Source organism: Ruditapes philippinarum, unplaced genomic scaffold, assembly GCF_026571515.1.
Source record: "Ruditapes philippinarum isolate M1 unplaced genomic scaffold, ASM2657151v2 ctg1353_1_1_1_1, whole genome shotgun sequence".
Taxonomy (NCBI): domain Eukaryota; kingdom Metazoa; phylum Mollusca; class Bivalvia; order Venerida; family Veneridae; genus Ruditapes; species Ruditapes philippinarum.
In genome coordinates, this window is record NW_026861730.1 from 152,685 (window position 1) to 168,315 (window position 15,631).

At 32.8% G+C, this 15,631-nt stretch overlaps 1 protein-coding gene across 1 annotated transcript in view; it reads left to right on the forward strand.

The window, feature by feature from the left end:
- LOC132716621 (protein ELYS-like) overlaps positions 1-15,631 on the forward strand; it is a 54,236-nt gene that overhangs the window by 15,654 nt on the left and 22,951 nt on the right. The window contains exons 7-17 of the mRNA XM_060699929.1: positions 592-714; positions 1,094-1,350; positions 4,771-4,909; positions 5,559-5,649; positions 6,320-6,413; positions 7,243-7,430; positions 8,725-8,815; positions 10,729-10,818; positions 11,358-11,498; positions 12,633-12,737; positions 13,393-13,489. Of these exons, the coding sequence (XP_060555912.1) occupies positions 592-714; positions 1,094-1,350; positions 4,771-4,909; positions 5,559-5,649; positions 6,320-6,413; positions 7,243-7,430; positions 8,725-8,815; positions 10,729-10,818; positions 11,358-11,498; positions 12,633-12,737; positions 13,393-13,489 (1,416 nt within the window). The remainder of the gene's footprint in view (positions 1-591; positions 715-1,093; positions 1,351-4,770; positions 4,910-5,558; positions 5,650-6,319; positions 6,414-7,242; positions 7,431-8,724; positions 8,816-10,728; positions 10,819-11,357; positions 11,499-12,632; positions 12,738-13,392; positions 13,490-15,631) is intronic.

The following is a 15,631-nucleotide window of genomic DNA, read 5'->3' on the forward strand; positions in this document are numbered from 1 at the left end:
TTTTACACATCTTTCACTAAATAAAATCTGAAAAAAACTTTGTATTATAGACTACAGTATGTCAAGCAGAGAAAATGGTACTGCCTTTGAATAGGATTTTTTGTATCAACAAATTGAATGTTAAATATTGACACTGTATGGAGTTGAATGTTAAATGTTATATAAGACTACAGTAATAAATAACAAAACAGTCATGGTTTTAATAGGAGATGTGCGGTACACAAGAACTGTAACTATTAACTTAATAACTTTTGAATTATTGCCTTTTTGACACACAAAAATTCTCATGTGACTGATTTCCCAAGATCACATTGAGTAGGGAATTCATAACTAAAGAACCTTACTTGCTAGATCTTCTACTATAGCCCAGTTTGTTGACATGTAGACAGGCGTTGGTGCTACTCTGCAGAGCTCTAGTTTTCAACTGAAACTAGTCACTTTACCTTATAATTATCTGTACTAATAATATGAAAGTAAAATGTCATGACCATATTAAAGATAAATCTGGGGGAAAAAATGTGTTGTTATTGCTACAATGATTTATTTTGAAATCTAGCAGTTACGTTATTTGTTTTATTTTGTTTGGTATAGATACAGCAGCAGACTAGAGCCAGACCCCATGCCTGTTACTCATATAACTTATCAGGAACCAGAAAATGATCCCAAAAATTTCTGTTATATCTGGATTGCCAGAGGTCAAAAGGAGTCGGAGGAGTAAGAAAATGATAAATTTACAATTTACTTATATAATTTACATTTATCACAGGCGCTGGAGTGTAATAAAGCCATTTTATAAAAACGATATTACACTAGTGTAATAACACTATGATGTGACGTCATTTGCAGATAATTCCACTTAAAGCATAACAAAGAAGAAAAGTGGAAAATAGATAATTAATTAGGAAAAGTAAAATACAAGATATATCTCTATTTATTTCTTGTTGTGTAAGTTTTTGGAGGAATAAAATAGTAATAAAATGTAGGATTCTCTTTTACAGTAGGTATTTAAACACATGTGATATATTCATCATATTTAAAGATAAATCTTTTAAAGAGGATTACCTTACATGATACCCATTCTCTATATTTTCAGTCAAGGTTTGGATTCAGTCAGCAGTATTTCAATGTATCAGTTGGCATTTAATCAGAAAACATTTTATAGTAACTATGGTGTTTACTATGAAGAACTGACATCTGTGTGTTTACGATTAGATCATGAACTGACCTCGAAACTCGTTCAGTTTGGTACGAATTACGACGGTGGAAGTCGTGTAGTGTCGTGTTATACTCTGTCAGATCCTCGTTATCAACCGCCAGCTAAATTAGATGACAATGAATCATTTGAAGAGAGTAAGTATCTTATCTAAGACATTAAAAGATGTAATTATGCCCCCGCCATGTAATGGCCGGGGCATATAGTGTTACCCTGTTCCGTCCTTCCGTCATTCCGTCCTTCCGTCCTTCCGTCATTCCGTCCTTCCGTCATTCTGTCATTCCGTCATCATCAGTTTCCGTTCATTATCTTAGTAACGGTTGCACACATTCAACTCAAATTTGACATATGGATATGTCATGAGAAAATACAGGTCAAGTTCGAATTTGGTCATGGTTCGATGATTTTTGGCAGAGTTATGCCCCTTTTACTTTAAAATAAAATGAAATTTTCAGTTTCCGTTCATTATCTCCCCAACGGTACAACACATTCAACTCAAACTTGACATATGGATATGTCATGAAAAAATACAGGTCAAGTTCGAATTTGGTCATGGTTCGATGATTTTTGGCAGAGTTATGCCCCTTTCACTTTGAAATAATATGAAATTTTCAGTTTCCGTTCATTATCTCCCCAACGGTACAACACATTCAACTCAAACTTGACATATAGATATATAATGAAAAAATACAGGTCAAGTTCGAATTTGGTCATGGTTCGATGATTTTTGGCAGAGTTATGCCCCTTTCACTTTGAAATAATATGAAATTTTCAGTTTCCGTTCATTATCTCCCCAACGGTACAACACATTCAACTCAAATTTGACATATATATATATCATGAAAAATTACAGGTCAAGTTCGAATTTGGTCATGGTTCGATGATTTTTGGCAGAGTTATGCCCCTTTCACTTTGAAAATAATATGAAATTTTCAGTTTCTGTTTATTATCTCCCCAACGGTACAACACATTCAACTCAAATTTGACATATGGATATGTTTTTGGAATGCCCAGGCCAAGTTTGAATTTGGTCATGGTTCGATGATTTTTGGCAGAGTTATGCCCCTTTCACTTTGAAAATAATATGAAATTTTCAGTTTCTGTTTATTATCTCCCCAACGGTACAACACATTCAACTCAAATTTGACATATGGATATATTTTTGGAATGCCCAGGCCAAGTTCGAATTTGGTCATGGTTCGATGATTTTTGGCAGAGTTATGCCCCTTTCACTTTGAAAATAATATGAAATTTACAGTTTCTGTTCATTATCTACCCAACAGTGTTACATATTAAACTCAAATTTGACATGTGAATATGTCAAAGGAAGGCGCAGGTCAAGTTTAAATTTGGTCATGGTTCGATGATTTTAGGCAGAGTTATGTCCCTTTCACTTTGAAAATAATATAGATACATCTTAGGAATAAGCAGTTTAAGTTTGAATTTGGTCATGGTTCAATGATTCTGGACAAACTTATCTTTCTTGAATGTTGGAAAAATTTTGAACTTTCAGTTTCAGCACTCATACTTTTGTGGAAATGTATGTAGCCATTATTTTGGCTACAAATATCAAATATGCTTTTTTCAAAAGGTTAAGACTGAATAATTTCAGTGCCTTGAACATTGTATGAAAATGGTTTGTGTTAACATTGAACAGTTTTAAGGGCTTTGAACTTAAAATTAAAAAAATAATTTGTGCAAACAAATTTGGAACTAAATATTATAACATCTGAAATTTTGGCTGCATGCGGGGGCATCCGTGGCATGATGACACATTTCTAGTTTTGATATAGTTGTTATCCAAGTATAATGATAGAGATATACTGAAAATACAAAGAAATGAGACCAAAGGATACAGATATGCTGAAAAACTGAAAGAAATTAGGTTCAAAGCATATGTGTATATTAAATTGCAGTTTCACCAACTCACTTTAACCCTTTACCACATATGACCCCCCCCCCCTTTTTCAGGCCTGAAATAGTGAAAAAATGTCCTATTTCAGGGCTCTCGTTAGCATTTTGAGACTGGGGCCAGGGTCCATGCAGGGGGGGAATTTTGCATGATTTTCAAATATTTTTCATCCAAAGGGGAATTTCCACAGAGGAAAATTAATTTAGAAAAAAAAAACAGAAAAAGGTGAATGTAAGATTCAGTTAACAAATAAACATCATTAAGCTGCTTTCATGAAATATTTCTGTTATTTTTTTGCTGTACGACTTGAAATTATGCGACATGTTGGAATGATAAAACCCGTCCGGAATGTTTATTTATATATACATACTAATTTCCGATTGCCGTTCACAGAATACTTACTATTTTCCGGTTGCCGTACGCGGAATATGCATTCGCCGATCGGCGTTTTCTATGCCCATTAAAAATTAATTTCAAGGGATTTTAAGGGGGATTTTTTTCGGTTTTAGGGGAAAAAAACACACTTTTTTGGTGGGGGAATGTGGCCGATATCCGGCCCCATATTGTACCAAACGTGAGCCCTGTATTTGGGCCCCAAACACGTTTCCGTTTGAGAAATGTTGCTAAAAAAGTGAGCACTTTTTCGGCGCCGCCCCCCATCCAAAAGATACATCAGGGGGTTGCCAGAAGGGGGATGTGCCCCCTTCTGTTTGGGGGGTTTGAAGGGGGGGCAGAGTCCCCCTCATCGCCAAGAAAATTTTGGACTTGTGAGAGGCTTAAAATGACCCCAGGTTCATTATAAGGTAACGTGTAACCAACGCTGAAAAGCCTTTGACTCTATCTCAATCCCTTGTGAAGTTGCAGCACTTTGAAATAAATTTTGATGGAAAAAATCGAGGCAAAATAGTGATTTTGGCAATTTTGAGATGTCCCCTTGTTGCCATGGTAACAGGAAATTTAAGACTGAGCATGTCGTTACAAAGGCAATGGTCCAGTCAACATTTGTGCCAAGTTTGATTAGTATTGAAGCATTTTTCATAGTTTCATAGCAGTTTGAACTTGTAAGAGGAGGCTTTTCACTGAAAATGGCCATTTTTCACAATATGCTCATGGGGGAAAGGGTTAAGTAAATATGAACTCAGAATTTTATTTGACAAACTGGTTAAACTGCTTGTCCCACAGTTCTTTGTGTTTAAGGCCATTCAGGAATCCTAGGGTTGGTCATTTATGTGAGAAAGCTTTCCTGCAAGCTTATAGAAGCCAGGTGGTTCTACGGAGGTGCTCGTCTGTACCTGGATAATGAATTGAGGGCACTTGACATCTGTCACCAGTAAAGGGGAGAAGTTGTTATATGATCTCTACAGTTAAGATGTGAATAATCCCCTTAATTTACTCCTCAGGTTTATCAGATTATCAAACTGTTCAACTGTTTTTTATTTATCAATAGACGTATCATTAAGAAATTAAATTGACATTGCAAATAAAATGATCAATGTGATACAAAGCAATTTGAATTGTCAAAATAATTCACTATTATCATATTGCTATCATGCTATATTTATGTATTAAATGTGTATTACTTTTGATTGATGTCTACAGTCAACCTAATTGTTTCATTCATGTAACATGTATTGTTATTATACAGGTAGTCATGGGCCTGACCTAAGTCTTTGTGTGTTTGTGTGGGAGGCCACAGAGGGAAATCTGTCAACAAAAGTTGGACGACATTTAGCTATATTTGACATTAACAGGTGGTACCATGCTCAGATGCCTTCATCTATCAGGTATACCATATATGTATTTAATATATGTATGTTTATAGTAGATATGAATGCTTTTTATTGCTTCTCCTTAAAAAGTTGCTTGTGTGGGACTGTTTACATGTAATGGATTAAGTGAAAGGGTATGAAATGCTTCCGTTTAAAAATTCTTTTTCAAGGAAAAACAAAGGAAAGTAAAATGAAAGTTGAAATGGATCTTGGATAAAACTTTTTGCAACTTGAAATTGACTGTAAAAAATGACAATAAAACTAGAAATGGAAGGTTATCTTTACCCACTATAAACATTTCAAAAGAAACTTGCAGCCTTGATGGAAACACTATTTATCAAAAGTTTAGAAACACTATCAAAGGTCTAGAACCACTATTTATCAAAAGTTTTAGCTTATTGCCTGATGGAACAGGAAGTGATTAAGCCCATGCCACCAGTGAACACCTAAGCCAAGTCCATACAACTGTGCAATCTGATCAGGCTCTATACTGTTACAATGTTGGCTGACCAACTTCAAATTTTCATCTTATAATGGACAGTTCTGAAAACTGAGACTGGACTAGTCCATTTAAGAAGTCCAGCAGGTAAAGATTTTAGAGGCTTATGTATTTACTGTTTCATACTTGTTAGTGACTGACAAACGTGTGTTTATTTTATTTCAGATTTGTCCATGGATCAACAGACATGTGTGCATATTTTTGTTCGTGCCGACTAGACCTGGCAGCAGAGAAAGCAGGAAATGATAGTTTGTTGGTAATTAAGTTTATTCTTCATGATATCAGTTGACAATGTTGTATATAGCATGTTTGTATTCTAGTTTTATGCTGGGTTTTCATTATAAACAGATTGGCGATTATCATCAGTTGAAATGCTGTTAAAATAGGTTGTATCTTTAGTCTGTAGATAAAAATATCCCCCTTGACCCCTAGACAAATTAGTTGTTTTTGTTGCTGCATCTGTTGCCTCATGTAAAAGTGAAATACTGTTTTGTAACATACTAGGTGTAAAACATGAAAGTCTTGCCCATAAGACAAGGCTGTGCTTGTGGTTAGGCACTGTTACTACCAGAAAACCAGACCATTGAACAGGCCTATCGGGCCCTCCTTGAATGTTTGACCTGTACAGAATAAGCTGTATTTAAATCAGGATATAAAAATAGCCCTGTCAGTATAGTAAAACATGGACAAGTTCTCATGAGATTTAATACTACTGGCTATTTGTTTAAACTTTTGAATTTGTGTGTTAATTTGCTTTAAATGTTGAAACTGTATAATGTTGAGTTGCAGTATTTTAAATTAGATTAACTAAATTTGAGCCACTAAGAAAATAGCTATGCTAACTGGCCTGAATATATTGGCTACTTAAGAAGGTTGTTATTCTGAAAAGGTTTATTGAAATAATCATGATATGTTGATTATTACAGATGGTACATGTAAGTACAGACAGACTGAGGAAATTCACCAACAACTCCCCAGTACCACCAGATCAGTACTTTTATCCCTCATCATTAGCTTTCAGTAAGTGACAAATTCATTACCTTCAAAAATTTATAATTGGTATTATCCGATGGAAATTTACCATAGCAAATCATTATAAAAATTGTTTGCTTTAATCTCTTGATAAAAATATGAATAGTTACATTGTAGCACTCGATCAAAATGTGAAAACTTAAAAGTAGAGCGCTGACTTTTGAAGAATTGCATGTAGAGTGACAAGTAGTGTTATAATGTTACGATAGGTGTTCCTCACTGTTTTATATCTAAATATATAAAGGGTAAATATATGGCATCTGAGTCTTGTACCTTCACATACAGTTCTTAATTTTCATGACAAATATACCCTTCATATCTTTGAAAGTCCATCATAACTTTTGTCGAGATATTAAACTGTATTATATTTAATAATCTTTTAACGAGATGTCATCTTCGATATTATGCTGAGATAATGTGTTTGAATCATTTTAATCAGCTTCACACTGAATATCTTAAATGGACTGGACCATCCTTCAATCTGGACTTTACCAGTTTCAAAATAGTGACTGATTAAATTGGAAACAGTTCATTTCATGATGAGTCTGGACAGATGACTACTCCAGCTTGTATGTCTGTGCTGACAGTCTGATTATATTCTATACTATTGGCTGTACATTTTCATTAATTTAAATGTTCAGTTCACAATGTTATGCATCTAAATCTAGAACATACCCAGTACACAGGGCTGGAATAAAGTATTTCTAAGCACTTCTGATATCGGGATTTATTTATTTATATATGACACCAAAGTTAACATTATATCAAGCTGATTCACCATTGTATATAGATTCTAATTGATCTTCCTTGTTTATAGATGCCTCTTTGATATTTGAAAGTGGAATAGTAAATGCAGAATTTCTTGGTTCCCAGCGTGAGGTTTTGGCTAGCATGGAATCCAAGGGACCAGCAATCCTTATGCAGCCTCTTGATCTTTATAACTTATGTGTACATGTAGGATTATTACCTAGACCAGTGGATATAGTGTCAAGTAATCCAAATACGGTACAGTACATTTATATATATATATATATATATGATATGTTTTAACTTCTTATTTATCTGGTATAATAGGGTCAATTGCCATTGCCTAGAAATCCCAATAGAGTTGTTTACATCTGAAATGTCTGCAAGCCATTGAGCCAGGTTGTGGTGGGTGGTTGAAGGTTCAACCCGCAAGGTTCAGACATCTTGTGCTTACTTTATGTGATAAAATTGGAAGGACCTGCTTGGCATAAAGGTTTTTAATGATTTTGATGCATTGTTTAATAACGATTTTAAAGCTTTATTATTTAAAATTTCAAAAATGTGTACAGAATGATAACTCCAGGTCATTGTCAAAGTATGCAATTTTCTTCCTTCTGGTGAACTTTTACTGTCAAGCTTCGAGAAAAGTCTAGTGCATTGTCTGTATTGACAGCTCATGTTATATCATTTTATGTCAGGTTATTTAAGGTATTAGCACCCTAATGCATTACCTCCGCTTTGAAGAGTATTCAAATAGGCTAGAATTACTGTTAACTACATTGAAAATGAGGGCCATGGGTTCAATCCCCAGAAGGGTCAACTTTTTTTTTCTTTCTTTTTTTCTTTTAACATTATTTATGTATCTCTCATGTCCCATATGGAAAGAAAAAAGTGTTTAGTTTTGAATTTTTAATTTATATAGGTATTTATTGGCTAAATTATGCTAAATCTAGTAATAAATATGGTACCTGATATTTTCAAAGTGTAATATAATCAAAACTAGACGGTAAAAGTATTTCATATTTTACAAGATCAACCAATATACTTTTTTAAAAATTTAGGGAAACTTTGAAAACAGGCACTCATTTGGGTAAATTTTAAGAATTTTTTTAATTAGGCTCCCTAAGTAAAAAATGGTCAGACAAGTGGTAAAAATGGGTGGGGTAGGGTAACATTTTTATACAGATTTCATAAATTTTAAGTAGAAACCATAATTTTGCTTATGTGGATTGTTAGCTGAATGGTACTATTTGTTTCTTACCAAAAATTCATGGGAAAACATTTTTCATTAGAATGTTATTGCAGATTATTTAAAGGTTCCTCATTTCTAAAAAAGGGCCTTATAACATCCCAGTTTGAGTTCAGAAAAGTGGCCATAACTTGATTTCCGTACGGTAAACTTTGTTTAAATTTTGCATACAGGTGTACTTTAAGGTATACATCTGACCTATGATGTCAATTCTTTAGTTCCTGATAGTGCCCATTAGGGTCCTAATACCTTAAGGCACATATATGATATACATCACTAATAATGATAAATTTGTGATTATAGGTTGTAAAAAGAGAATTACTTCTAGGATTGGCATTGGAGTACAATATGATCAGCTTTCTAAAGAGTTGTATAACAACCTGGGCAGGTGGAGGTAAATATTGTCAACTTTTATATTCTATATTGATGTAGTTGTTTACCATTATCAGACTACACTTTCTTTCTTGATATGTCAGTATGGTACTTAACTCACAGGAAAAGAACACTAATGGTTCAATGGTTCATTGCTTATGTCTTATATTTTTACATGGTTACTTCAATGGGTAGGGGAGGAATGCAGATGTCAAATTGTCACTTGTATTACCCTCTCATTGTTTTGGCAATTTGGAACAATATGTTGCATTTATTACATGCTGTACTAGAATGCAGGAAAATGATGATACTTTACCTGCATGCAGTGTTTAATAAACATTTGTATAATCGTATCTAGTTTCTCGCCTTCATTGGCATGAATAACAAAGAGGTAGCATTAATTCTTTTATTTGAGGAAGTTTTGTGTTAGCTTATGGAGGGGTATAGATGGATACCGAAAATAAGCTATTTTCGCGAAAATAAGATTGCGGCTACGAAAATAAGATTTATTTTTGAAATAGTGCATTTATCTGTTTGAATAATTATGTAAGTAATATACTTATGCATTCATTGAATGATTTTACAGCAAATTAAAATTTCAGAACAAATAAAAAATATTTTGATAAGTGAAGTTTGAGCCGAAAATACTCTCACGAAAATAGCTCAAATTTCCGTGTAAAGCGAAAATAAGATCGGGTCTACGAAAATAAGATTTATATTTGATAAAATGTAATTAAAACGTATTTTTGTTATTAATAATTGATTTGTATGAATGAAATAATAAATTTCAGAACCAAAAAAAAATTTAAAATGTGAAGTTTGATCGTATGAAAATAGCTCAAATTGCCGTGTAAAGCGAAAATAAGATCGGGTCTACGAAAATAAGATTTATATTTGATAAAATGTAATTAAAACGTATTTTTGTTATTTATAATTGATTTGTATGAATTGTATATTTTTTTCCTTCTGTCAAATAGAAAGATCTTGTCCGTGCATTATCTAATTAAAGCACTAAAGCAATAAAGTTATATACTGATCTTTTACTAAATGTAGATATTATTTTTACATTACACGTATTTTAAATTATCTTTTATTTTGGTATAGATCATTTCCATATTGATATTTTATTTTCATATAGCTAGACATCTTATTGTTTACAGATTTTGATCTTTTTTCGTACCATTCTGAGACAGATATTATGTTCATACAAATACATTTGTATTATTTTCGTATTTCATATTCACAGACCTTATAAAAATATTTGTAAAAATCTTACTTGAAAAAATTATTTTCATACAAATTTTATGTTTGCACAGATCTTATTTTCGTGCAGATATATCAATTCATACAGTAATTTTTTTACAGATCTTATTTTCGTATAGATCACATTTTCAATAGGATCTTATTTTCGTACATATAGTATTTTCATGCAGGTATTCTTTTTAAACATAGCTCATTTTCGTATATATATCTTATTTTGACAAAAATCATATTTTCAATTATATCTTGTTTTCGTACAAATATCAATTCATACAGGTTTTAATTGTTTTCGTATAGATCATCATGATTTTCAATTGGATCTTATTTTCGTGCAAGTATATAAGTATTCTCATACATATATTATTTTCATACAGGTATTATTTAAACAGATAAATGCACTATTTTAAAAGTTAGTCTTATTTTCGTAGCGCGATCTTATTTTCGTGAAAATAGCTTATTTTCGGTATCCGTCTATACTGCTTATGGAGGGTTGCTTCCTGAACTTTAGTATGTTGATACTTTGTTATTTATTACATAATAGGCTATTTTAGATCTTCTTCCTTCAGTAAAGCTAAATAATCGCCATGTCATTAACTTTGTTGATGATATTTAAAATTGAACGAAAATTGGAACAAATAGCTCTGTTTATATATTCTGTAAACATTTTTGTTCTAGAATATGAGAATCATGGATGTACGTTAAAGTTTCTTCTAGACTGGGCGTGGGAGATGGTTTCCAGTACCAAACACAAGATTGATTCTACATGTAAGATATGTTTTAACATGCTTATACATATAAGAAAAATCTATCCAAAAAGGTGCAAAGATAAATGCAGATTTTACTCCAATATGACTCTTGTTTATTTGATTTTTTATCCTTTTATATACGCCTGTTTAAAAAACTGTTAAAACTATAGTTTCCCCGCTGGTGGACAGGCAGGCGGTATCCACAATTTGTCCAGAGCATAACTCTTACATGCATTGAGGAATTTTAATGAAACTTCATAGAAATGTCCATTACTAAGAGAAACTGTGCCGCGCACATGAACCAGGTCTTTAGGTCAAAGGTGAAGGTCAAGAAGTCATCGAAAAACGCTTGTCAGGAGCAAAACTTTACATGCATGGAGGGTTTTCATTATAACTTGGCACAAATGTTCATCATTGTAAGGTGGAGCGTCACATGCAAAACTCAAGTGCCTTTGGCTCATTGTCAAAGTATGCAAGGTCAAGGTCACACATACTATTCATGATACAATCTGTACAAATTATACATAAGAAATGAATCCTGATACATTTATGTTGTAGGTGTTATACTGTATAACTACTCGGGACTGAATTTAGATCAGCGTTCCATGCAGACTTTGATACTCTGTAATCAGCGTCTATCTCACCTTGTCACTCTGTTTAAAACATTCCAAACACAGACTGGACCTATCACAGAACAAGGTAAATATTTCTTAACTATTAAAATTAATGTAATAATTAGTTTTCAGTTTATTTATTTTTTAATCAGAATGGTTTAAAATGGCTTGTTACTATCACTTTTATGAAATTGAATTTGAAAGAGATCATCATCTAGGTGTTGTTAAAGTTCTAAAATTAAAACTTAGTGCACATGTAGCAAATATATAAAAGGTGAAGTATGCATTTGATTACTAGTCAGACCTGTTAACCACTCACCCATTGAATTATTTGACAAGGATCTGAAAAAGTTTAAGTTACTGTAGTCCGGTATTATTCCTGATGTTTTAAGTTTCACTATTATTCGTGAATTGGTTGCATCACAGATTTTTCAAATTTCTTTTTTTTTTCTGATGAATATATCCAAAGACAAAAATCTAACATTATTTTTCAACAATGTCAACAAATAATGCCCTTGAAATTAAATACTCTTTTAACAAGAAATAATGAAATATGACAAAAGATTAAAAAAAGAAAAAAAATTCATAATTAATTATATTCGTAGATTAAATAATAAACTGTCACTTAATGGGACAACTTTAAAGTTGTATTAACAGCCAATAAGTTCGTCATTGTATGGAAATAAATGTAACTGAGACATTGTACCCTGTTATATTGTGGAAATAAGATATATAAAATATAGCAACTTTAAATTACTGACCCTGCCGACGCAAATTCATGAATGCGCGAAATAATTTGGGAATAGTGTTTTCATGAAATAAAGATCATGCAAATATAAAGTGATTTACAGTACTAGTACAAGTACTACATAAAGATGACTTCAGTTAAATAGGTCCAAATTATTGAATGAGTACCTTGCAAATAATTGTTTTCTGTAGAATTGTAGTAAAATGGAAAAGAAAGGCACAAACTTGATAATATTTGGGTGTACATGTATAAATCCTACAATGCTGAAATTGAAACTGTGATAATTCTGCCAGACAAATCTGCATACAATCATTAGCCGGCTATATACTGTTAGCAGCTGAATTTTTGTATTTTAGTATTAAAATCCCTTTACCTTCGAATGAACTGTTCCAAATAATTCAAGGCAGGGCAAATTCATTACACACATTCAGCAGATTAAATGATAAAGAAATTGGTGTACATTTATTATAGGTGAGGCTGAGTTAGAAAGTAAGGTACTGGTATCCAGTTTATTGTCACATCATTTAAGTGTGGTACTGTGGTTTGTAGGAGCCGGACTTCTACCTGAGGGTGATGGTGGGTATTTGTTTCATATCTCTCTTTATAGTACAGTATTAAATCTATTAAAATTTTAAAAAATCAGTTTACATACTTAAATATAACCAAGGATATTAGACGACTATTAATAGTTTTGGCCAAGTGATTAAGGTTGCCAACTTAAAAATCACTTCCCCCTCACTGCTGTCTGTTCTAATCCTGTAAGGTACTTTGGATTCTTTCATGTGAGGAAGCTATCCAGCTAGTGGGGTTCTATTCAGGTGCCTGCTCGTGTATGAAAAAATGCACAAAGGGGCAAAAACTGCTGACTTCATTTTGTCAGAATCAAATAATACTGGAGAAAGTTTAGGGTAGGACTGTATTAGGAGTTCTACGCAATTAAGGTTTAGAATTTTTCAAACTGTACACCGAAGTTGCTCTATAAATACATTATCCATATCTGTAAATGAAAAAAAAAAGCTCACACATTTACAATAACTTACTTTAGCTGAACTGTCTTTAGATTTTATTTCAATATTTGGGGAAAAATACTATTTTCCATTTGAAATATCACCCAATATAAAAGAGACTCTGAATATCCAACTGTAAATATAGTAATATTGATTTCATCAAATTATCATAAGTGTGAGGACATGTTTATTGTATTTTTAAACTAATCTATGTGATATTTTAGACACCGAGGTAAGTCTTGGTGGATTGTATTGTTACCCAGCAACTAGTCTGATGACAGCATACAAGAACAGGAGAACTGAGCTTCAGAATATACACAGGTTAGTGAAATAATCTTCTTATATCATTCTTATATTACAATATGATGACTGCAGGTCTGCAATACAGGGACTGCGTTCAGGGCGAAGTAAGGCAAAAAATTCGCCGTAAATATTTTCACTTCGCCCTATATGATCTGAAAAGCGAAATTCTAGTCGCCCTAAAATCTCTATGAAATGTCTGACATGTATATTTCTCCACTCGGTAATACTGCCTGGAGGCAGATTTAATTGTGTAATTTGACGTAATTAGCACACGCGCTGAAGCATGGCCATAGCGACATTTTGAAATCACACTTGGAAATCTACATCACTAAAAATAGCGCATTGATTATACGGTAAATTAAAGCTGTGAAAGACCCTGATATAAATGCAGCAGATGATAAAAAGCAAGCTAATTGATAATTAAGTCACCTCAAACGTATATTTGTGTCTTAATTACAATATTCCCTGTACGTTTTGTTTGTTTCACAATATTCCTTAAACGTTCTGTTCGATTTACTAGTTATGCCCCCGCCATGTAATGGCCGGGGCATATAGTGTTACCCTGTTCCGTCCCGTTATTCCGTCATTCTGTCATTCCGTCATCATCAGTTTCCGTTCATTATCTTAGTAACGGTTGCACACATTCAACTCAAATTTGACATATGGATATGTCATGAGAAAATACAGGTCAAGTTCGAATTTGGTCATGGTTCGATGATTTTTGGCAGAGTTATGCCCCTTTTACTTTAAAATAATATGAAATTTTCAGTTTCCATTCATTATCTCCCCAACGGTACAACACATTCAACTCAAACTTGACATATGGATATGTCATGATAAAATACAGGTCAAGTTCGAATTTGGTCATTGTTCGATGATTTTTGGCAGAGTTATGCCCCTTTTACTTTGAAAATAATATGAAATTTTCAGTTTCCGTTCATTATCTCCCCAATGGTACAACACATTCAACTCAAACTTGACATATGGATATGTCATGATAAAATACAGGTCAAGATCATATTTGGTCATGGTTCGATGATTTTTGGCAGAGTTATGCCCCTTTCACTTTCAAAATAATATGAAATTTTCCGTTTCCATTCATTATCTCCCTAACGGTACAACACATTCAACTCAAACTTGACATATGGATATGTCAAAGGAATGCGCAGGTCAAGTTCAAATTTGGTCATGGTTCAATGATTTTTGGCAGAGTTATGCACCTTTCACTTTGAAAATAATATGAAATTTTCCGTTTCCATTCATTATCTCCCTAACGGTACAACACATTCAACTCAAACTTGACATATGGATATGTCATGAGAAAATACAGGCCAAGTTTGAATTTGGTCATGGTTCAATGATTTTTGGCAGAGTAATGCCCCTTTCACTTTGAAAATAATATGAAATTTACAGTTTCTGTTCATTATCTACCCAACAGTGTTACATATTCAACTCAAATTTGACATATGGATATGTCAAAGGAATGGGCAGGTCAAGTTGGAATTTGGTCATGGTTTGATGATTTTTTGGCAGAGTTATGTCCCTTTTACTTTGAAAATAATATAGATACATCTTAGGAATAAGCAGTTTAAGTTTGAATTTGGTCGTGGTTCAATGATTTTGGACAAACTTATCTTTCTTGAATGTTGGAAAAATTTTCAACTTTCAGTTTCAGCACTAATACTTTTGTGTAAATGTATGTAGCCATTATTTTGGCTACAAATATGAAATATGATATTTTCAAAAGGTTAAGACAGAATAATTTCAGTGCCTTGAACATTGTATGGAAATGGTTTGTGTTAACATTGAAAAGTTTTAAGGGCTTTGAACTTAAAATGAAAAAAATAATTTGTGCAAACAAATTTGGAACTAAATATTATAACATCTGAAATTTTGGCTGCATGCGGGGGCATCCATGGCATGATGACACATTTCTAGTTCTCCTATATGTCCTGTTTGATTTACTATTTCCCCTATATGTCCTGTTTGATTTACTAGTTCTCCTATATGTCCTGTTTGATTTACAATTCCCCCTATATGTCCTGTTTGATTTACTAGTTCCCCTATATGTACTGTTTGATTTACAATATCCCATATACGTTTGTTATCACCATTACATTTATGATAGTAATATTCATCATTAAAACTAATGTAAGTTGA